The sequence below is a fragment of the Mastomys coucha genome, unplaced genomic scaffold (genome assembly GCF_008632895.1).
Source record: "Mastomys coucha isolate ucsf_1 unplaced genomic scaffold, UCSF_Mcou_1 pScaffold21, whole genome shotgun sequence".
Lineage (NCBI taxonomy): Eukaryota > Metazoa > Chordata > Mammalia > Rodentia > Muridae > Mastomys > Mastomys coucha.
The window spans coordinates 131,593,683-131,616,399 of record NW_022196904.1 but is presented as its reverse complement, the minus strand read 5'-3'; the positions used below and the strand labels follow the sequence as shown (position 1 = coordinate 131,616,399).

The following is a 22,717-nucleotide window of genomic DNA, read 5'->3' as shown; positions in this document are numbered from 1 at the left end:
GGCTGATGTGAACTCACATGAGCACTGTTTTAAGTCCAACCACTTCAGAGTGTCAGCTTCTTTTGATACCTGGCTAGTGTCAGAGGCACATGGCTGAGAAAACTCTTAAATCCCTCCTAAATCCATAAACATATCATGGAAAGCAATGAGTCAAAATCACAACAAAGCAAAACAACAACAAAACAAAACAAAACAAAAAACAAAAACCCTAGAACAAACAACCATGATGGAGATCTGGTGTTGCTTCCTTAGTATAATGTAAAAAGGGACAGTCCCCTGAGGGCTCAGTGGCATCAGAACATTTGAGCCTCCATTCACCGTATTTATGATGTCCTTAACCAAGATGGTGGCAAAACACATGGTTACTTTCTGGTCATGAGCTCAGCCCCATAATAAAGTGAGCTCATCTTCTATCAGGGCACAAGTCCCTCTGGGACCCTCACATAACACAGATTAAATGTGGATTGTTCTACCCATTTCTTTAAAAAGACACCTCCGTTAGGTTAGCATGGCTGTAGGTAGGACATGGTTCCTATGGCCTAGCTGGGAGGCCCCAACTAGAAAAAACAAACAAACAACAGGAAGGAGGAATTCCATGGTTTCAACCAAGAAAGTTGAGTCCAATATCTTCCCAGGCAAATTGTAACTGTGGACACCAAGTGTTGTCATCTGGGTCTTGTTTTAACGTCCACTCAGCCCCTAGGCAAAAAGATTTTGTTTGGCACTGTTTTTTATTCCCACTCGAGCCTGTTGGGGACTAAGATCAGATAGTTCTGTGACTCCCCATGTTGGCTAGAATTTAAAACCTTTGGAAACCAACTAGTTAAAATAGTTAGTCCTAATTTAAAACTTGAGTAGCCTTGAGTGGCACTTTTATCCAGTTAGAAAAATGGGCTGTTGGATAGCATCGTCTAAGGAGGTCAGATTTAACCACACCAAAAGACTGCTTTTACTTCTTACACTAGACCTGTAGTAGGGTCTCACTAAATTGTCTAGATTGGCCTTGAACTTTGATCCTACTGCCTCAAGCCTCATCTTAGCCTTATAAAAGAATCTATCTCTCTGAGCACTGGATTTTTTTTTCTTCTTTTTTCTCTCTATCTCTACCCAGTTCCCTCAAAGAACCTGGGATTTAAAATCACAAACTGCTTAATGGTAGAATGCTTACATAGCTTAAACCATAGAGCACTTGCCCAGTGCACATGAGACCCTAGGTTCATTCCCAAGTGCTTGAAAAGTAAAAAAGATGGAGATCCAGGCCTTTGCTGGAAGCTCGGGTTTACATGGCCTGGGGGATAAGGACAGTTGGGTCCATAAAAAAAGGGTTCTGGGAGAAGGCTAGGTGAGGAGCACAGGCTTGGTGACAGATGGGAGATGGTTCGTGAGTTGAGCTAAGAACAGTTTAAAGTGTGATATCAAGGATTTGGACAGGCCAAGACAGGAGAGCAAAAGGCAAGTCTGCTTTGGTGACAGCTTCTTTAGTAGCTTTGGTAGAAAGCACAGGCAGAGTCATGGGGCACAAAGATTGCTATCTGGGTCCAGCTAGCAGCAAGGAGGCAAGGTCCCCTGTGCCAAGTCAGCAGTATGGCTTGTCTTTCCAGGAGCATGACAGGCTTAGGAGTGGGTAGGACCCCCACCTGAAGATGGGAGAACAAACCATGGGCCATGCACACGGCAGAGCAGAGCCCTGGAGATGGTCTGATGGCAAGTTGGTCGTTGCATGGATGTCATTGAAGATGGGAGTTAGACAGAGAAGCAGAAAGACAAAGGGAAAGGTTGGAAGCCGGGTAGGAGGCTAAGGTTCTGAAGTGGTTGGTACCCAGGGTTCAGGGCCCTGCCCACCTTTGTCTGCTTATGCTTGCGAGCCCACACACACTTCCCATTCTTACCATCTACCCGCCTAAGCCCTACTTCCTTTGATCTTCAGAAGCCAGTTTTAAAAGCAAAGTCTTGCACTCAAAAGTTTTAAAAGCAAAACCTCAGCATGTATCATGTGGGATATCAGGGGTTCCTCAACTTTGACAGCACTGCATCCCTGTAGACATTTCACACCCTTCATCTTTCCAGCCTCCTCCTCCTCACCTGCCACTAGCCCTAGGCCCCTCTCATGTCCAAAGAGACCCTGATTAGCATCTCAGCTCAGATCCTACCCAAAGAATTCCTCCAGACCCCCAGACAGCCTTGCTCATACCCTGCTCCGCTCAGCCTTGCTGCTCTGTGGATGTATGGCCTGTCAGCTGAGGCAAGACAGGGTCATTCTGTGGGGGTCACAGACAGCATTAGGCACAGGGGCAGGGCTCTGCCCAAGGCCCTGGGGTCAGTTGGATTGGTTTGATTTGTGGAGGTCTCTTGTATTTCATTCATTCACTGGAAAATGTAGCAAGTACCCATAAATCTGCCATCTCACCCAAGAATTAATTTCCCAAGATGTAATTTTTTGTGAAGAGCTCTACTCTTTGCCCACTGCCCCCACCCACCCCAGACAGCTACAATCTGCATTTTTGTATTTGACATTTTCTTTTGTTGTTGTTTGTTTTTAAAGAGTTTCATCCTGGAGTGGATAATATTGATTGTCAACTTGACAGGATTTAGAGTCATCTAGAAGACACCCCTATGGGCATTGGGTAGTTCCATGAGAAAGGTTCCCTTTATTTGAACATTTGGTCCCTAGTTGGTGACACTATTTGGGGAGGTTTATGTGGTGTAGCCTTGCTGGAGGAAGTCTGTCACCGGCGACGAGCTCTGAGATTAAAAGCCTAGCACCACCTCCAGTTTGTTCCCTCTGCTTCATGCTTGTGATTGAGATGTGAGCTGTCTCCCTGCTCTGGCCACCATCCCTACTGCTTGTTCCATGTTTACTCTCACCATGATAGACTGTTACCCGCTGGAACCACAAGCCAAAATAAACTTTTTTTTTTCCCATAAGTTGTTTTTGGTCAAGCTGTTTTATCATAGCATCAGAAAAGTAACGGATACTTTGGCATGCCAGAGAGGGAGGAGTTTTTTGTGGAGTCACAGAGATGGGAAGACCATTTTCCTACCCATCTCTTCCCTGTACAGACCTTATCTTGGAACACCTGTGTCCCTTAAACACAAGTTCCTGTGGGACCCATTTCCCTCTGACATCGCTATGCACAGCTTCCCATCGAAGTGTCTCGGAATCCCTGGCCCCAAGGCACATGCCTAGTCATGTTGCTCTGCATCTGAGCCCATCTAGCTCTGCTTGCTTTTCCTAGCTCTGTGGTGAGGCAGAACTGTCCCTAGGAGTCTGGCCTACTGCTATCTGGATAGTGGGAGAAGGTCTGGGGACTGAGGCTCTGCCTTGGATGGGCTTTGGGAGCTGGTGAAAGGAGCATGATGGATACAGGACTCCAAATGCTGGAGCAAGGGCCAGGGAGCCATCCTCAATGAGGTGCATGTTGGGGATCAGTGGGCACCTGCCAGGACTCCTCACAGCTCCAGAATGGGGGCAACCACTTCTGGAATCACCCACTGGAGATCTAGGACCCTGACAGCATCTCACACAAAGCAAGGGGGTGGACACAGCCATTCGAAAATGACTCTTAGCAGAGTTGGGGATATTGTTCCAGTTGGGCCAAGGCCTGTGATTTAACAGAAAAAAGGACAAGTTCCCTTCTGGGCCAAGGAAGGGCCTGCCACAGCTCTACTCAGGAACAGAGGCCCAGGTCTTACCAGTTGAGTACAAGCCTATGGAGGAAGTGGAGAGCTACTGACTCAGAATAGCCATGTGCACTTCTGTAGGATGGTCTGGAGTCTGTGGTCCTGCTATGAAGTCAAGTGCTGAACCATCCTAGGCCCTGTGTTCCTCAGGGTGACTTTGTGAGGTGTAATGAAGATCTAGGCAAACTGCACAGGCCCAGACTTTCCTTCATCCCTTGTTTACAGAGAGGGGAAGGCACTAGTATAGGAGGAGGTGGGCTTGATGTAGGCTGAGTCTGGGGATGGACAGAGAGGGTCAGCCTTCCAGGATGGCTTCTGACTTCTAGCCTCAGATGGGGCTCTGAGAAAGGGCAGTGCTGCGGGAATGGAGACTGATTCTGCCTTAGGGTATGCCTGCCATAACCATTCTGAGTGAATGACTGTACCAAGGGATAAAGAAGCTGGTTGGTCATCTTTCTCAATGTCCTGTCATGATAGACAGGTCCAGACATTGACCACACCCACCAGTTACAGGGTATAGCCCAGGGTCTTTGAACTCTGCCCAAGCAGTAGGCCTCTATGCTGCCATACTGCTGATGACTGCTGATGGGCTCCAGAGTGGGCAGAGACAGAACTAGACCACACTGGTGGAAGGGATGCGAATCCTTTATTGGAGTGAGGCCAACTACTCCCAGATTGGATGTCGGTCAGGTGCTTCCCCAATGGTAGGGTGGGACTGGGGAAGTGGGCAGTTAGGACTCAGACTCAAACATCTTCTTCCGGCCCTCCATGCCAGACTTCTCCTCAATATTCTTCCTCCAGTCACCCACATCACGCAGGTCCCGCTCCTGAGGGGAGGACCAGAGAGAGGTCTCAGATCCACCCCAGTCTGCTCCAGACTACCCTGGACCTTGCTTTACTATCTGTGAAAGATTGTGAGTGGACTCCCCCTCTTGGCTCTCCCCTGGGCCCTGGCCTACCTTCTCAGTGTCTTCCTTCTTGACCTGCTTCAGGTTGGCCCTCAGGTCCATGCACACCTTGTGCTTAGAGCCTAGCAGCGCCTTCAGCATGGCATCGGCGGACATACGCACCCTCCGAAGTGGGGGCCTCTTGAACTTGCCCCTCAGGTCAAATAGCTTCTGGTTCATGTCTTCCAGCTGGGAGGAAGGAACAGGAGGTTTAGGAGGTTGGCAGCTTCCATGTCCCTGATCTTTCTTGCCCTGTATCTTTATCCTTACTTTCATATCACCTGGCTTCATTCCATAGCAGCTGGCCTCACCCCCATACCCCTTGGCTTCGCCCTATGTCGCCTGACTCCACCTTCATATCGCCTGCCCTACCCTGCAAGCCACTGACTCCACCCCATGCTATATGTCCCACCCCCTCACCACTGGTTCCTTCCTCTCACCTCCTTGCTGCTCTTCTGCACCTTCACCTCCATGTCATATTTCTCCTCTTCAGCCACATCAATCTTCGCATGCAGTTGTTTGCAGAGTTCCTGGGTGGACAAGCAGTGGGGTGGGTGGCCACCCTGACACCTGAGGACCATTGTCCCCTCCCAGTCCTGATCAGTAGGGTTGACCTGCTGAGGAGTGGGGGTAACAGGGCCTTGGGTGGTATGAGGCAGGAAGGGACTACCTGCACTTCAGACATGGAGCCTGGGATATGCAGCGGTGGGCAGTGTTCTGACAGATAGTTCTGCTTCTCAGATTCACGGCGGCTTTCTTCTTTCTCCAGCTCCGTGGCCGCTATCTGGAGCATCACACTCTGAGAAACAGAACGGTGGGAGTGAGGGTCTGCAGTGAACTCCCACCCCTACCTCTATACCCCCAGGCCTCTGCGGCAGCTCACCCTTACCTTCAAGTGCTGTCTCCGGGCCGTGATGGCCCTGTTGCGCTTCTGCAGGACAGGACAGAGGGGTTAAAGTCAGGCCTTGGCTAGAGCTCTGACCTCCTTAGACCTATCTGACTTTGGGGTTCCCAAGGAGGTAACAAGGCCACTGGCCAGGACCCTGTTTTTTCCCTAGTCCAGGGCCTGCTTCAGGAACACATGCCTGTGGTCCTGACACGTTGCTTAGGTGGTACATGGGGCTGAAGGGGGTAGTGGTCATGAGGAGGCAGTATATAGCCAGGCCTCAGGGGCTGTGGGCAAGGGGAGGTCCGGAAGGTGAGTAGTGAACAGAAATTAGAAAGGAGAAGTGATTCCCTTGTGACTAGGCCCAAGTCTACTTCCCTTGCCTCATAAAGCACCAGGCAGGTACTTCCTCTCTCTCTGGGGGTAGTTCAGGGGGTGGGGCATGTGGGGGCCTTGACAGGGGTGTCTTCTGTCCTAGCCTCAGGGGCCCATTATAGCCTCCAACGATACTCACCTCCTCACTGTCCCAGGAGGAAGAGGGATGTGGGAGTGGGAGAAAAAAAAGAAAAGTTAGACTGTGGCTCATGGAAGTAGCCATAAAACCTAGGGGTTGATGGGGTTGAAGGGGTGGGAGGCAGCCACAGAGGGCAGGGAGATAGGAGACCCAAGCCCTGGTAGTGGTGGGGGGACTGCAGTATGGGTCATCACTTACTCTCCCATCCTGAGATCTCGAACTCTGAGCCTGTGGGGAGAGAGGTGATGGTGTCAGTGTCGGCCTTTCGTGAGGCTAGGCATAGAGACCTGGGCTCACTAGCCCACTTCTGCAACTCAGACCTTCTCAGAGGGCAAGGATTTGGAGGACATCCCCCCCACCCCCACCCTGAGGGTGAGAAGTAAGAGAAGAAAGTGTTCCCAAAATGTCCCAGGCGGGGCCTGAGGAGCTGCAGCTGTCCCCGAGGGAGGGGTGGGGTGGGGTTGGCCACCACAGGTGGCTGCCAGAGTGACTCTGTTATTTTTAACTCTTGCTCCTTTGGCTTGAGAAGTAAATGCATGGAAGAAAGTGCTCTTCTGTATGGCCTGGGGGCTCAGGTCTTCGCTTGCTTGACCTGAACATTCTCCTTCCTGCTTGTGTGTTCCCAGAGTCAGGGCCTATTATCCGGGGCCTGTTGGAGACCCCTGCCCTATCTTTGCAGCACCTGTTGCTTCTCAACCCCAGATCTGTGGGAGACCTCAGAGAGAGCTGTCGGCAGCAGACCCTAGACCCCCAAACCCTGCCCAGGGAAGTCCTCCTGTGAGCTAGCCTTGAGTAGTGCTCTATTCTCCCACCTCAAGAAGATGGGCCAGGCCTCACCTAGATTCTGTGCAGCAGGGCTGGGAGCGAGGTCAGGCCGGCAGCAGTGAGCTGGTCTGGTGGGCCAGGGGGAGGGGTATAAATTGCTTTCCCTGGGCCGGGCCCCTGCTCAGAAAGGGCATGGAGTCTCCTCAGACCAATGGGGGCACAGAGAGGAGGAGAGCCTCCCCACCTGCCCAGCCGCCTGGCCAGCCAGCCCAGGCGCTGGCCTGTCCAAGAAGTCTTGGGGTGGGGAGTGGGGGGTGGTTTGCTCTATTTATGTCTCCATGACGAGTTCAAGATGCCACCCTTGTCCCTGCAAGAGCCCTCAGGACAGCAAAAGTAACCTTCCATGTGGGTCTCCAAGGTACCCAGCCCGAGCATCCACTGAACTCTTCTTCCTCCAAGGGAAATCCACCAAAAGTAGGCTGAACCAGAGTCATTGTCAAATGCTATGTGCGGCCTTGTAGTTTAGCACACACCTGGCCTCTCATTGCCTGCTGGGTGCTCATGCCCCGCTTGGGCCCTTGGACTGACGGTTCACCTCACCAGTTCTCCTGCAAAATTGCACACACACACACACACACACACCCCAAACAAAAACAAAGTTTCTTGGGCCCCGTGTGGTAGGTAGTCAGGGGTCAGGAGTGTGGTGCCCATCTCTTGTAGTGAACTTGCCTTTCTGCCCAGGAAGAAAGAAGCAAATGGGCCCCTGGACCAGCAGCTGGGCCTCTCTCAGCCTGCCACACACCCTGCCCATGGGTGCCTCTGCACAGGCAACTTGGAACATGTCCTTCAACCCCAAAGAGTGGTGCCACCGCCCTAGAAACCTTTCTCTGACCCGTGGGGGCTCAGGGCCCTTGGTTGCTTAGGCAGGCCCTGCATTGCCCGGCTCACTGGGGCCAGGCCCTCGCTCCTTTCCCGCTCCTCAACCCCACCCAGAGACACCAGATCATGGCTTGGCCCCAACCCTGCTGCTCTGGGGCCCCTGGGGATCAGAGGAGGGTTGGAGCTGCTAAAGCCCGCCAGATGTGCTGGGATTAAGAGGTATATCACAAGCCAGGGCTGTGAGCCCCCAAAGGCCCCAGAGCAGCTTCCAAAGGCATCTACTGCCCCCTGCTGATAGTACAGAAGACACTACATTACCATTCCTCATGGTGTTGGGGTCTCTTCCACAAGCTGTACCTACCCACAACTCCCCCCAGTTGCCCTCTTTGTCTTCACAGAGCCAGCTCTAGTCTCCTGCTCCTCTGCCAGTCCTGGCTGGCAGAGAGGATGGTACCCATTTTCCAGGAAAAGACCTAGGAATCAGACCCTGAGCAGAGGCTCAGGACTGGCAAATCTGTTCAGAGCACCCTACCTCATCCTTGAGAGGACAGTGGTGCCAAAGTGTAGCCTGCCTTGTGTCTCAGATCTTCCTCACAGGGCTCCATCAGGACACGTGAGTGTGAAAGAGGATTCATTTATTACTGAGAGATCTGATGGCCTGCACAAATATCCACAGTTCTACATTTGGGAAAACTGAGACCTAACGCTCTTTCAGGAGCGAGGCCTAAGCAGGGGGACGCGAGACTGCAGGGCCAGAGCACGATCCACTTCCCTGGGGCACCGCAGGTGGTGCCACTGGGCGATAGGCCGCCGAGCATGGGCCAGCATGTCTGCCCAGTGCTGTAGGGGTTGGCCTGAAGCCCGGGGACCCAGCAACACTTTGCCCACAGGCTCAGCCCGGAGCTGCACGCCACGGGCCCAGACAGCCAGCACCAGGTCCACACTCTGCAGACATGGAGAGGGGATGGTTTTCAGTTTGGCCTGGCACAATGTCCCAGGCTACTCTGCCCTTCCTTTCAGCTCCCTACCTGGAGCTGGCTAACGGGAACCAGGAAGACGAAGGCCTCGTTGAAGTAGGGGGTAGTTGTGCCCTTCTTGGAGGATGTTTTGCTCTTCTTCCATTTTCTCTGGTTTAACATAACCTGGACCTTCACATAGGCCTCTGCATGAGCAAGAGAGTTCAAGAAGGGAGTCCCATACAGGCACATGGCAAGGGGCCAGCTCTCCGTCCACACAAGTATAGCTCTCACCTGCAAGCCCCGGATTCAGGCCCCGAGCTTCCAGTACAACCACAGTCAGGCGGCCTGAGCTGGGCACGTAGCGCAGAGAGAAGCACAGCTCCCCTATTTGCTCAGGCTATGGGCAACAAGATCGCTGGGAGAGTCATCCTTACCCTTCCGGGTTTGGGCTCAGCAGGTACAGCACTCCGACCTCGGCCTCCCCCATGTTACAGGTAGAGCCTGGTCCCCTACCAGTCAGGCTCACCTCAGTGGTCCCTGGAGGGCCTAGCTGGTACCAGTTCTCTAGGACATGCTGAAGGTCCATGGTGCCCAGGGGTAGTTGGAGCTCTCCCAGTGGCTCGTGTTCTGAAAACCGCTTGAAGTCCCACAGCTGCACTTTCAGAGTTGCTTTGGGCAGCTCCGTTGGTGGGACCTGCAGGCAGAGCTATGAGCTGGGTCCTGCTGTCCTGGCTCCAGCCCACTCTATCTACCCAGGCTAGACTTACCAGAAAGCAGCATGTCTCTTCAAACATGGGACAGAGAGTCCCTCGGTGCACCTTTGTCTCGTGTCTTCTCCCAGCCTGGGTGGAAACACTGACACAGGCGTAGGGGTCTGCTGTGCCCTCAGGCTTCAGGTTTCCAGCCTGCTTCAGGCCCACTCTAATCTGAGGGCCAATGGGTTGGCTCAGCCTGAGGTGGGTGTCCTTTTCCCTTGTTCCCCTCTACCTGTCTCTTCATCACATCCTCCACCAACCATAGAGCCTCTGGATCTGCTGAGTGGGCCTTACCTCGTGGCTTCCAAAATCATACTCCAGGGAGAGCAGGAGTCGTCCCCACTGTTGGTCCCCTCCAGAGCAGGGCTCTAGGGAGTCCACATCTGGTTGAACCTGGGGTGGATGGTGGGGGAATCAGACAAGTATGGTTGAGACCAATCTCCAACCAGAGATCTGGACTATTATAATACAGATCGGACCACCACCTGCAGGCCAGCCCACACATCCTCAGCATGGCTCCAGCCAGATCTTCCTTCAACACAACGTGCATGCTACTACTGCTACTCTGTAGCTGCCAATGGCCCATGGACCAGCATCTGCCTGCTTCTTGAATTACTCTTCCCCCATCACCCCATTCATCTCTTGCCTCTGAGAAGAAGGCCTGCCAGGGCTGCCTTGAGCTCCCTAGCTTGAACCTTGCATCCTCGTCCCAGAGTGAGCCAGTACAGGATTGCACACAGGTAGATTTGGATTTCTCCTCCTTACCAAGTGAGTAGTGGTGCTGTTACGAGCACTGCCCAGGCCCACAGTTTCTTTATCCTTGGGTTGCTTCCTGTGGCGGTGGCGGTGGCAACAGCAACAGATGACACAGAGCAGACAGGAGACTAAGAGGACTCCAGCAGCAAGGATGGCAATAAAGAGGGTCCATCGAGGCCCTAGGCCGGGGGCACAGGCTGCTGAAATGTTTCTCTAGACAATCTGGCTCCCCACGAGGCTGGACCATGCCCACACCCCTTTTGAGGTTCCAACCACTCACAGGGGATCCTAGTAATGAGGTCTGGAATGAGACTGGGCCCAGCTGTGGCATCAACTGGGGCAGAGGTGCTGAGGGGGTTGGAGGCATGTCCCATCTTCATGCTCCTATCGGCTTTGAGGAGATAGTTGTAGAATTCAGGTCACTTGAGGGGTGGCCCTTTGTGTACTGCCTCTTCACCTGGATGAAGCCAGTACTGAGTCCACCCAAAGCAAGACGGTAGCCTAGAGTGGCCAGGGGCAATGATGCTAGTCAGGAAGTCAGGCAGAGAGAAGCTCTGGGCCTTGGCCAAAGCATTGACATAGCTGCTGCAAGCCCAGCCTCTTGCTACTTCCCCAGTTCCCAACCACAGCCAAGTAGGCCAGGCCTGGCCTGGGGCGGGGGGCAGCCTGGTACCTGCTTTTGCTGGTCCTTGCTCACTGGGACCCTCCAAACCTACATTTTAGGAAGAACTCTGACCTTTTTTCTAGGACTCAGAGGCCTTTTGTCATTTTTAGTGATGTCTTATCTCCTACAGAAGGCCCATCATAGCTCTCTACATCCCATCTATGTCCAGTTGGTTCACTGTAACCTCAGGTCCAAGAGTAGCTTGGGCCATGAAGACATGTAGGAGGGAATTGGGGATGCAGGGCACAGGGCCACCAGCAGGTGGGTATGAACTCCAGCAAGCCTAGGCTGAAGGAGCTTTGCTGGCATGGGCACCAGGCCAGTAGTGCCTGAGGATGAGGGCGAGGTAGGGGCAGGCAGGGGCACAGCATAGCTGGGAGAGCCTGAACATTCCTCCATGCTGAATCAATGCCCGCCCAGACTTGCCTACCTGCCTGCTTGGCCACCCTTGGCATGGGAGTGGAATGGAGAAGGCCATGGAGCGGCTTTGGCCTCTGTACCCTGCCTGCCTGGGGCCTGAGGAAGGTGCACACCTGGCAGGTTGGCTTCTTTCCCCCCTGAGCAGAAAGGGTGGGGTTCTCAGCTTGGGGCTGGGAGCCACCGTGACTCGCTGAACTCAGACCCCTCCCCCTAGCTTCCCTAGATGGCAACTGCTGGCCAGAACTCAGTTTCTAAAACTTGAATCTAATGCCACTGTGCCACAAGAGCCTGCTAGCGGTTCTGCAGTCTTTGAGCCCAGACTGCATACAAGTTACTAAACCAGCCCACCCCTCCAGGGGTGATTTATAGACCTTCTTGCTCTTGAACTCTCAGCCTAGAGTCCCCAGCATGATTCCCAAGGATACCTCCTCCAGCAACATCAGTGGTTCACTAACTGGCAGACAGGAGAGAAGAAGCCACAGTTCACAGAGCTCAGAACCCTCCATCCCTCAATGACTCGGGGCAGCTGCAGATCAGGAGGGGACCAGGCTCTGCCTTCTATTCTAGGTCTCCCTTTAGAGGTCCTGCACACATGGAACGATGCTGTTTTCAAGGATGGCCTGAGGCTGGTGCTCTGAACCTGGAGCCGAGGTGCAGAGGGTTTTTACAAGAAGCCACGATGACTGTGGAGAGGGGTCTCGTAGGGACCTGGAAGGGCCACAGTGCTAGGCTGAATATCCCCTCACCTCTTGAAATTCCTCAGTTTTTAGCACAGGTACCATATTTTAATTCATCCCCAGGCCCCGTGAATCATACCACTAGCCTGTAACTTGGTTTCAGACCCATCTGTAATTTGGTGGAGGTAGAAGCTTGGTGAATCCCCTGAGGATGGAGAGAGGTGATCTCCAGACCTCAACAGCCTGCCTGTCCACTAACATCACTCTTTGTCTGGCCTTCTGAACGACTGTGCTAGGCAGGAGTCCATAGGCGATGGTCAGAGCACCCCCCAGTGGCTCTGAAGTTGGCATGGTCCTGGAGCAGAGGTGCAGAGCAGGGTTTTTACAAGAAGCCATAATGACTATAAAGAATCTGGTAGAAGCTGGAGCTGAGGTGTTGTTCCTCAAGGGTCCCTAGCATAGGAGGGCTGAGCTCAGGCTCAAACAAATCTGGCCTCCAAGTAGAGCTCACAATGTTTTACCATTTGGAGATGGTGGAGCTGGTATGAATGCTGGGATTCAAGTAACACTGATATCTCTCTCTCTCTCTCTCTCTCTCTCTCTCTCTGTCTCTGTCTCTCTCTCTCTGTCTGTCTCTCTCTCTGTCTCTCTCTATCTCCTCTGTCTCTGTCTCTGTCTCTCTGTCTCTGTCTCTCTCTCTGTCTCTCTCTGTCTCTGTCTCTGTCTCTGTCTCTCTCTGTCTCTCTCTCTCTCTCTCTCTCTCTCTCTCTCTCTCTCTCTCTCTCTCTCTCTCTCTCTCTCTCTCTCTGTCTCTCTCTCTCTCTCTGTGTGTGTGTGTGTGTGTTCTTCTTGTCTAAAGTCCTCCCTCCCTTGCAGGGAGCAGAGGGTCTAGAAGCTATAACTTCCGTATGTAGCTCAGGAGGGCATCCTGGGTATGCATGTTGGTGATGCATGCCTACAGAAGACTTCAGGCTGTTTGGAAGCTGTCTCTGGAAGATTCTAGGGCCTCAAAACACCAGCTCCTGGTACTAGGAAGAGTTTTACGGCCTGGAGACATCAAGGTCCCTTAGGACCCCCAGGTTCCAATGGTGGTAAAGGTGCAAGTACAAAGATAGCCACCAGGTGGAGCCGTTCTTCCCGCTTGTCCCCACCTACCAGTAGCACTCAGTTTGCTACTTAGGGAAAGTGTGAGCAGCCTGAGCAGGACAGACAGAAAAGAGACTCCAGGATTCTCCAGTCCCACCCTATCTTTCTGCTTTGGCAGCCTGTCTTCTATGACTGCTCTCGAAGACTCTCTCAAAGGACTAGCACTGTTTGCCCTAGGAAAAGGAGATGGGGGGGCGGTCCCTGCTTTTATCTCCAAGCTCCTTCCCAGTGGCTGTGAACACCCCAGCTCTGTAATCCCTTCCAGGTAGGGTGTCTGACTCACACCTGGGTCTGAGGCCTGCACCCATGGCCCCAGCCTCTCTCACTCCACTCCTTCTCCAAGGCTTGCTTGAGCCCTTACCTTCTCCAGGTATCCTTTTCGGGTCCCTCACAACGACCCAGTCTTGTACTGGATGTCATCCAGTGATCCCTTTAAGACAGGAGCCATGCAGAACCGTGCTAGGGCTCTCCTCCAAATTCTCTGCCAGCCCAGGATCAGGTACTCGCCTCTGGGTTAGACCTGCTACCAACTCCATCTACCCTCAGCCTAACCAGACCTTGTGGTATTTCATAGGGAGCAGGTTTCTGTGTTCTTTCCCCCCAGAAAAGCAAGACACCCGCCTCCAAGCATAGGGGTAATCCCTTCCTCACCTGATACCCACTGCTTTCTGTGAGTGGTGGGCTCTGGCCTGCTTGCTCAGACCCTAGCCACTGGGAGGCCCGTTGTCTACTTTTAGGCAGCACCTGAAGCCCACAGCAGAGCCGGCGGTGCCTGTTGCTAGTGGTCAAATGAATCTTGCATGGAAGAAGGGGTGTGGAGGTAGGGCTTTGGGGAGCCCCACCTAATGACCGGAACTGCTGGCCCTCATAAGCCAGGAAACTCCCTTGAGAGCAAAGGTCTCCCCTCTCTAAGGTCCTGGAGCAGGTGTCTGGACTCTAGGCTATCTCGAGGTGTTCCTCAAAGCTGGAGGTTACTCCAAGCCACACCAAACTTTGCAAAAGGGGGTGATAGGCCTGCTAGGCTGACCTCTGTGCAGACTCACACACCCAGAAGTCCTGAGTCACAACCTGCTTAGTTAAAGAATGTGCCTCCTGGCAATGCAGGCCTAGGGAACTCAGCACCTGTAAGGGAACTGCCTGGCGCAGTGGTGAACTATCCTGGGGCCATGGGGGTCTGACTGACTTCGCTGCTACTCTCAGAGAATGTTCTGGAGCCCATCCTGACCCACTCCCTTGAGTTTTTAGCTTTCCAATGAACATGCCCTCTTCCTGGTGTCTGAGGTTAGATTATTGGCAATAATCTGTTCAATTAGTTTGGGTCCAACCAGGGTTGTAGTCTGAGCTCCTCATCATGCTCTGACCAGTTGGTCCGGTTTGGTCACTTTACAGCCCCTTATCTGTGTCTGACAGTCAGATATTGGAATGTATAATGGTGAAAGTCTCTGGGCTGGTGAGACAGGCCTTTTTGAGGAAACTTCTGCTGTAGAATGCTCTGGGACTACCTCATGTAGGACATGTACACCCACACATTTCATAAGTGTTTCTGGGCACATGGGCAGAGACATGAGATGGATCTACCCTCTGGTATGATTCAGGTTCTGTAACAGGGACTTAGGAATAAGATCAGAGAGACCAGTGGTGTGCCTGCAGAGACACCAAGACACCCTGGTAGCAAGCACCTGTACTTTGGGACCCAGCAGACCCCTGTGCAGCAGGGCTTCAGGCCCCCCAAGTAGCTCCCACAACCTGGCTGTGTAGGGGCTTTGTGCCTCTCCAGAATGAGGGCGCCTCCGTGGCGAGACGGCGTCTGAGGTTCTGAGGCAGGAAGGGGAAAACCAAACAGAGCTGGCAGCCCACGGCCAGGCCCGCGGCCCCCAGACGGCGGCTTGGCAGCCAGAAGCCCCGTGGAGACCCTGGCGGGGCTCCTGGACGCGGATGCTTCCTTTGAGGATGCCTGGGGAATGTTTGAGGTCAGAACACACGGCAGACGCTGGCGAGAGAGCCCAGAGCCTCTGGCAGGGAAGCAAGAGACGTGCTGGGATGGGACACGTGTTCCCTGTCTGTACTGACCCTATTCTCCTAGGTACCCCCTTTTACCTGGGGTCTGGGACAGCAAAAGATGGGCACTCAACTTGTCCCAGACCTCTGTATGTAGTTTGTGTGTCCATTCAGGTTATCTATGCTTTTTGCATTGAGAGAGAATGCACCCCCAACATCCAAACATCAGAACAAACCCGGACCCCATTATCTAGATACTTTGGGAAGCTGAACTCCAACTTCTAAACATCTGGAGAGCCTGTACCTCATTACTTGAATATCTGGTAAGGCTGCATCCATTCACTTACACACTGGGGAGTGCACACCGATCCACCACCTAGTAACCCAAAGAACATAATCCTCATCTCTTAACCACCCAGGAAGGCTACACCCCATTGTCCTAGAATCTAGAGAAATGGCACCGTTATCTGGGCCTCTAGGGAGTGTGCCTCCTGCCTGTGCTTTGACGTAGGACTTTCAGTGCAACATCAGGACCATGCACCCTACTTGAACGTGTACGCTGTGGCTTCATTGACTATGACACACTGAGTTTTCAAACTCTATATTGGAGACTCCAGGGATGTGAACCCTGACATCTGCAGTGTCTGGGTGAGTCTTCCATCTCCTATATGTATGGCAACGCATGCCCTATCATGGTGGAACTCACTCACCGGGTGGCTGGCTGCATCTCCCAAGGGCTTCAGAGAATTGGAGTCTATCATATAGCTTTATGAAGGCCTCATACACCCTGATTTGGGGGGTGGGGTGGTCCTCTGTTCATCTCGGGAAACCATAGAGTGATGTCTTTACATTTGTGACATTTGTGAATACCTGGGGTACATGCCCCCTGTACCCAAATATCTCTGCATCTGAGTGACCTGTTCTCTGTTCATTTGGGAACAAGAGCTCCATTCTGTGGTCATCAGGGTCTTGGACAGCCTGTACCCCACTTGTTAGGCCTACTGAATTGCCTATTGACACAAGCTACATAGGCTCGCCTGCCAGACTGGAGGCCCAGGGCCGGCACTGCGTTCCTGTGGTTTTGGACACGCCGTTCCTGGGCATCACACTGCTGTGTGCCTCCTATTCACCCTTGTCTCGGCTCTCTGTGTGCCATTCATTGAGCTCTGGGCTGCCTGCCCACCCCCAGCCTCCCAGGTGTCTGCACTCTGTACCTGTGCCCCGTGAACTGAGCCTGCTCAAGAGCTGATGGCTGAATTCTGATCTCTGTACCCCATGGGGCTGAATGTGTGGTGCCTATGCCCCATGAGCTGAACATGGAGTCCCCACAGTCCATGTACTATGGACCTGAGTTTCCCATTCACAATTTCTTTAGAATCTCCATCCTGGCCACCCCATGTCCTCTAAGTGGGCTTTTGTGGACAGTTGGGTTTTACAGACTTTATCCAGTTTCTCTCCCTGAAAGGTATAATAGCAACTTCTTTATGTTTTTGAGACAGGGTCTCATGTAGCCCAGGCTAGGCTGGAACTCACTATGTAGCTGAACATGACCTGTAAGTTCTGATCCTCGTGACTATACCTCCCGATGCTGAGATTACAGACTACCAAGCACAGTACACACAATACTGTGGATCAACTAAGGGTCTCTTGTATACTAGGCAGGCACTCGACACATTGAGTTTCATTTCCAGCCTTCCCTGCCAGATTCTGTGTCACCCTTGGTTGGATTTCTGATGTGGGTACTGTGCTCACTTGAGTACTAGGGTGACCAGACTGTAGAGAGCTGGTACCTCACTTGTCTGAGTATCTAAGTGCCTTTTACTCTCAACGTCACAATAGCTAGGTTCCAAGAGCCCCACTTTATGAGGTTCACTGTCCTGTGTCCTTCCATCTGAGAGTCTTCATGTTCTACCCCAGTCCTCTCTGCACAGGTACAGCTGGTATCCACCTCCAGATGTCTGTGTGCGGTGCATGGATTCTCAGAGATGGGAGCACCTTTCATACATCTCCACGAGTATACTTGGTCCATTAAAAGCTAGGTTCAGTCCTGTCCCTTTGCCTACAGAACTGGAGATATGGTGATTGTGCCTTCCTTTGAGCTATACAGAGAGTTCATGCTTATGTTCCCTGCTAGCTGGGCCCTGCAACTTCTTCCTGGGAACCCTTGCTTTTCTGGGTGTCTGGCAGCCTGCCCCTCATTCCTCTAAACTGCTAGGTAGAAAAGACTTCAAGAATCACCCCGCAAGTCCCCCGCCCCATTTTCCAGGGTCTCAGCCAACCCTCCCCTTCACCCAGGAGCTGTGCGCCAACCCAAGAGTGCTGGCTGATGCTGAATGCACCCCCACTCCAAGGCTCCAGTCTTCCTCTTCATCATCGCCTGAGGTTTGGACAGCTTGTCCTCCTTCACCAGGGTCTTTGGCAGCCTAACACCCCACTGCCTGTCTCTCACGTAGGCCCACATCCCAAGGCAAGGCCCCCCCAGTAGCCGTTCCAAGATCCACTGCGTCTTTGGATGTACACTGCCCATTCATCACTAGCGGGCGTCACGGCCCATGTGAATCCATATCCCTCCTGGTTCCAGTCTCTATTCATGCATGGCGCCAGACTGGCTGCTTCACCTTCTGAGCATCAGAGTTCCTGCTGTGGGTATCTGAGGACCCCCACAATCTAGCAGCATGTGGAAGATATGAACCCCCACTGATCCAAGAATCTGAGTATCTTGCACCCCTATAACTGAATTCCACAGTGCTGTGCCTAACACAGATAGGTGACATGACCTTTGACTGTATCTAGAATTGGGATACTACCCCTTGTAACCCTTATCTTACTGCCTGAATTGAGTATAACTGTGGATCTTAGTACTGGGGTACACTCTCTCCTATCCCACCAGGGTTTTGGGGCAACATGTGTTTACCATTACCTCTTCCTAGACCTCACATAGGCCCACATTCCAGGTTGGGGCTCCAGGGTGGCCAGTTCCAAGCTCCAGTGCATCTTTGGATGTCCTAACCCATTCAGGGGTGTCTGGGCCCAGTGAACCCATTCATCCCTGTCTCGGGGCTTCTGTGCTCTATTCATACACAGCCCTGGGCAGCCTGTACCCCGTCCACCCCCATCTCACAGACAGTCCGTGCATTGTCGCCCCTCTTCCAGGAACAGCTGCCGGGCAGCCAGCAGGCACATTCCGGGGTTTGGCCTGAAGCCAATGCAAACCCTAGCTTTGCTGGCGCTAGCAGCAAGTGGGGCGCGGACTAACCAAGGGGAGGAGGGCAGGCAAAGAGGGAGGGAGAGTGGAGACCCTCAGTTTGGGAGCATGTGATCAAAGGCTTCCCTAGACACACACTGTCCTCCACCCAAGGGAACATTGGGAAGCCAAAGCCAGCCTGGGACAGGGGCCTGTCCTGAACTGGTTGCCAGCAGGAGCAGCTGTATGCACAGGGTGGGAGGAAGAGCCCTCCACCACAGCCGCTATTTCCTGACCAGGCTCCCTCAGCTGCCCACCCACAGACATCCCACTGGCAGACTCAGCAGCATCAATCTGGGCAAGGTCCCAGGCTCAGGGGGTGGGGAGATGGGCAGAGGTGAGCGTGGGGTCTCATCTCTGTTGCTGTAGACCCTAGCCCCTCACCAACCCTAATGGGGACTCCCAGTAATGGGAGGACCACTGGAAAGTGGATATCTGGCTCCTGGACCCACTCAGGCTTTTTATAAGATGGCCACAGGCTCATCTTGTTTCCAGGCCGGCGAAGGCCAGAGAAGGAAAAGTGAATTCTTGGGGTCACAAGGATGTCACCTGTCAGTCCAGAAGTCCCTGTGAATGAAGACCTGGCCTACTTTCCAGGGTCCTTGGTAGACAAACTGGTCACAGATCTCCAACTCTGTGTGAGCCATCCATGTTTTCTGGGTGTTGTGGGCCATCTGTGTTCTCTGAGTGTGAGAACGTCTGGGTTTGTTGTGTGTAGATGGCTATCCATGCTCTCTGAACGTGAGAGCACATGTCTGGCTATCTGGATAGCTATTTGGTTAGTGTGTCTGAATCAGGGAGACTACGAGGGCCAGACCTTTGGGTCCCTTCTTACATGCTCCAGTCTGGAGTGTCTTGCCTTCCCGCTCTCTGCCAGGCTGGCCTGACTTGCTCTCTATAGCTCTGGACAGCCTGTATTCTGGTCCTGGTGTAGGATACCCTCTTTCCCGTCCTGCTGGTCATTCAGGAGCTTAGCTCCCTGCTGTCCCCTGCTGTCTCCCTGTCTCAAGGTGCCCTTAGTCCTAGAGATCTGGCTCCACTCCTTGAGACTACCTGTTTGGTTTTTTGTTCATTTGTTTGTTTTTGTTTTTGTTTTGTCAGGATAGAAAAGAAGCCCCATTAAACAAGTCAGGTTCTTTTGATGGTTGCTAAGGTTTTCCTAAACTTGTATCACTGGTGGGATTTTGATAGACAAGGTATTGTGAGCACTGCTTCAGCTATGTGGTGCTGGGCAGAACCCTCTTCCGGGGTACTCTGCTATGTGGAGACCCTGCTGTAGAGACTCTTCTACACGGGCACTCTGCTGTTTAGAGAGACTCTGTTGGGGGAGAGGGGGTGCTGTACAAAGACCCTGCTCTAGGAGGACCCTGCTGTGTGTGAGGGGACCCTGTCCCGTGGGATCCTGATGTGTAGAGACCCCGCTCAGGGGAGAATCCTGTGTAGGTTTCCACTCTGAACCATGTTATGTAATCATTGTGCTCTAGGGGGACCCTGATGTACAGAAAGCCTGTTGTGTGGGGACAATGCTGTGTGGGGATCCTACTCTAGGGGATCCTTCTGTGGGGTGACTCTTCTCTACGGGGGATACTTAGTGTATGCAGCTATAGTATAAAGACCCCTGAAGAGAGAGTTACAGAGATTCCCTAGCACCCAAGGAATAACTTCCAAGATCAAAAAAGGGAAGGGACTCAGTTAACTATGACCCATAGTCATTCTTTGAGGACATGAATTTCCCCAAACTCCCAGGGAAGTCTGACTCACAGATGTTGGAGATGCTCCCTATGGTGACTGAGTGCTCTCGGCGCAGGACTGATAAGAGAATTGTTTGGTATCTGGTCTTTAGGGTTTGTCTCGTCCCTCTAGGGTCAACCCAAAGGCAGTTACTGGATCTAAGAGGAGCCATGATCCAATATGCACCCAGAGGTTGGGCACAGCGGGCGCCAGGCAGATTCAGGCACCAGGCAAGGCTGAACCAGCCAGACTCCCAGCTCCCCCTGCTGTCTGCAGGCTGCTTGGCCTGACCTCCCGCTCCTTCCCGACCCCTGCTCACTCCTGGGCCTCTCTCTCTTTGGCTTCGCAGTTCAGACCAGAAGGCTGGCAGGCGTTTGGGCGCCCCCTTCTGTACGCATGCCTCTTGCAGGGTCCCAAAAAGTGCTGCAACCTGACCCTCCTTCTCACAGAGGGGCTGTCCTAAGCCCCAGAATATTCAGATTTCTGGCTTTCTGAGCAAAAATCTGTGAGAGGGGAAAGCTTGAGCTATGCCATTCCCCAGACTCTTCCAAGCAAAATCCAAGTAAGAAGGAAAATCGCTGGGACCCCAGGACATCAGCTCTCTTGGAAGAGACTTTAGCATTCCCACTGGATCTTCCTCAGTCTTCAACCCAGGGTCAGGCCAAGGCCAAGGAAGGCCTCCGTGTTGAGGAAGCAGAGGCCACAGCTGAGAAGGAATGAGAAACACCTCCGAGCAAGATGCTTTTACATATTCCAGATCAGAAAAGCAGGTGTGCTGGAATCAGGGAAGGGGACTGCCTAGTATAATGAAAAGGACATCAACCCCTTAGGTGGAGGGAGAGAGACCCTGTGCCATGACGCCCCTGCCATCAGGGAGTGCAGAGTGCCATGCTATCTGTTGTTGGAGGGCTGGAGGTTCACACATCAGGTAAAGAAAGTTGGCAGAAACAGCCAGAAACAGGTGTGGTTCAGGGTTCAGGGAAGGCCAAGCAGGTGATCAAGGAGACTTCACTGACCCGCAGCAAGGAAGATGAAGAACACAGACTTCAGGCCCCAAGGGAGCCAGGCAAGCAAGAGGCCATGACCACATGATGAGGCACCTGCCATCTAGCTGCTGGACCCTCCAGGAAGTGCAGCCAGCTCCCTTACCCTGTGTCTAGTATGCATAGTCCCACTCAAGGACGTGTGCACGTACAAAAACTGCACATATGCAAATTCACAAGCACAGCCATGCAGCGTGAACACTCGCGCTCTCAAGCTGAAAGGTAAGGGGTCATCGTGACCTCCAGATAATAAAGCAATAGTGCGGATTTTTTTTTTTTACCTCAGCGGTAGTGAGTCAAGGCCATGAGCCTGCCACAGCAAGAACATATCTTGGTTTCGCAGCTCACCAGTCCCCAGGTACCTTGCCCCACCTGGCAAGATTCTGGTAAAATTGTCCTATTATTGGCAGGCTAGAGACCCTACCCTGGTCCTGTGGGTAAATCCTGGCAGATGAGGGTGTGTGTAGGCACAGGCTGGGCTGCCAGCCTCTTAAGGTAGTGCTTGACTAGAGCCCAGGCTTTCTCCAACCCTGCTTCCCTCCTAACCACAGCCATAGCCTTTGCTCCATACAAGACTCCTGGTACCTGACAATGGCCAGAGCTTGGTCCAAAATCAAGCACAGCCTTGTCCAGTGGGATGGGGAAGAGGCCCACTCTCCCCTAGCAGCCTCTAGATGTCCCTCTTCTGATTTTCTTGCCCCTGCTCATCACAGTGTGCCCAAACTGTGTGGAGGGTGCCTTTCTGGGCTCACCTCTTTAGGGGCCAAGGTGCTCTACACCTCTGCCTCTGATGTCTCTGCAGAACCAGGGCCTGCGTGAATGGAAGAACAGAGAGCCTGAAGTCTGCTGCCTCTCCTGTTTATCCTGTCTGCCTGAGCTGGGCCTCCATCAGCCTCCTCCTCCTCAGGTGCCTTCTCTGGAAGCCGCATCGAGACTCCCAAACTTTAGAAACAGCCTCAAGGGTCTAGCAGGCCTACCGGGTGCTCGAGGTCATCCTCAGGAGAGTGCTCAGGGATGTGAGATGGCAAGCAGTGGGGTCAGCCTTGGGCCTGTGCCTCCCAGCTAGGTAGGGTCTCAGAGGCCCTTTTTTTCCAGTCACTGAGTTGGTATCTCAGTCACAGGAATATTTAGGTTTGTAGGGCCTGGGAATTTGGTATGAAGGGCCTCCTCCCCTTGACTTTGCTTGTCAGCTTCTGAGGGCCTGTAGATACCTGGTAGACTTCTCTGTACCTGTGGTTGAAAAAAATTTGGGTTTCTGGGTCATCCCGAGACCCATAGAATATTTGTGTACCCATGTGCAAATACGTTTTGGTGTATGGCAGGTGCCTTTGTGCAGATGTGTTTGCAGGTATGTATGTATGCCCTTGGGGTACATGTGTATATGGGCACATGTGTATACACGTGTGTGCCCAGACCCAAAGGGGGAACATGTATGAGTGTTCCAGTGTTCATGTGTTTCGGTACCTATGCGTATTTGGGTACATGTATGCATATCTGCATGTGTGTATATGAGTCAGTGTGTGCAGGTACATGTATGCTTGCAAGTACCTGTGTATATATGGGTGCATCTGTATATAGTATGCATGTGTATGCAAGTGCATTGTGTGTGTAAGTACATGTATATGTGGAAGTATATGTGTATACTCGGGTAC

General features: G+C 52.8%; 2 protein-coding genes across 4 annotated transcripts; both read right to left on the bottom strand.

The window, feature by feature from the left end:
* Positions 1 to 4,308: 4,308 nt before the first annotated feature.
* Tnni2 (troponin I2, fast skeletal type) lies at positions 4,309 to 6,958 on the bottom strand. The gene is made up of 8 exons (XM_031384675.1): positions 6,866 to 6,958; positions 6,227 to 6,256; positions 6,029 to 6,035; positions 5,518 to 5,559; positions 5,299 to 5,427; positions 5,069 to 5,158; positions 4,641 to 4,817; positions 4,309 to 4,508 (listed from the first exon to the last, which is right to left on the bottom strand). The coding sequence occupies exons 2-8, from the start codon at positions 6,232 to 6,234 to the stop codon at positions 4,413 to 4,415; spliced, it is 549 nt and encodes a 182-aa protein (XP_031240535.1). The 5' UTR covers positions 6,235 to 6,256; positions 6,866 to 6,958; the 3' UTR covers positions 4,309 to 4,412.
* Positions 6,959 to 8,289: 1,331 nt separating this feature from the next.
* On the bottom strand, positions 8,290 to 13,885 carry Syt8 (synaptotagmin 8). 3 transcript variants are annotated; one of them, XM_031384672.1, is made up of 9 exons: positions 13,701 to 13,885; positions 10,423 to 10,533; positions 10,152 to 10,321; positions 9,681 to 9,779; positions 9,399 to 9,557; positions 9,158 to 9,325; positions 8,923 to 9,028; positions 8,701 to 8,834; positions 8,290 to 8,617 (listed from the first exon to the last, which is right to left on the bottom strand). In XM_031384672.1, the coding sequence occupies exons 2-9, from the start codon at positions 10,520 to 10,522 to the stop codon at positions 8,384 to 8,386; spliced, it is 1,170 nt and encodes a 389-aa protein (XP_031240532.1). In that variant the 5' UTR covers positions 10,523 to 10,533; positions 13,701 to 13,885; the 3' UTR covers positions 8,290 to 8,383. The 3 variants fall into 3 exon arrangements, with proteins under 3 accessions (XP_031240532.1, XP_031240533.1, XP_031240534.1); XM_031384673.1 differs by having other exon boundaries at positions 13,712 to 13,885; XM_031384674.1 differs by lacking the exon at positions 13,701 to 13,885 and having other exon boundaries at positions 8,358 to 8,617; positions 10,152 to 10,339; positions 10,423 to 10,522.
* Between the last annotated feature and the right edge of the window lie 8,832 nt (positions 13,886 to 22,717).

Bases quoted from the DNA above. Each gene is read 5' to 3' on its own strand.
- Tnni2 (XM_031384675.1), bottom strand. The intron at 5,428-5,517 runs GTAAGGGTGAGC...TCTGTTTCTCAG, and splicing joins CCCGGAGACAGCACTTGAAG to AGTGTGATGCTCCAGATAGC. The intron at 5,159-5,298 runs GTAGTCCCTTCC...TTGTCCACCCAG, and splicing joins GCTCCATGTCTGAAGTGCAG to GAACTCTGCAAACAACTGCA.
- Syt8 (XM_031384674.1), bottom strand. From the start codon at position 10,522: ATGAAGATGGGACATGCCTCCAACCCCCTCAGCACCTCTGCCCCAGTT. The intron at 9,326-9,398 runs GTAAGTCTAGCC...CTCTGCCTGCAG, and splicing joins AAGAGACATGCTGCTTTCTG to GTCCCACCAACGGAGCTGCC. The intron at 8,618-8,700 runs GTAGGGAGCTGA...CCATGTCTGCAG, and splicing joins TTCCCGTTAGCCAGCTCCAG to AGTGTGGACCTGGTGCTGGC.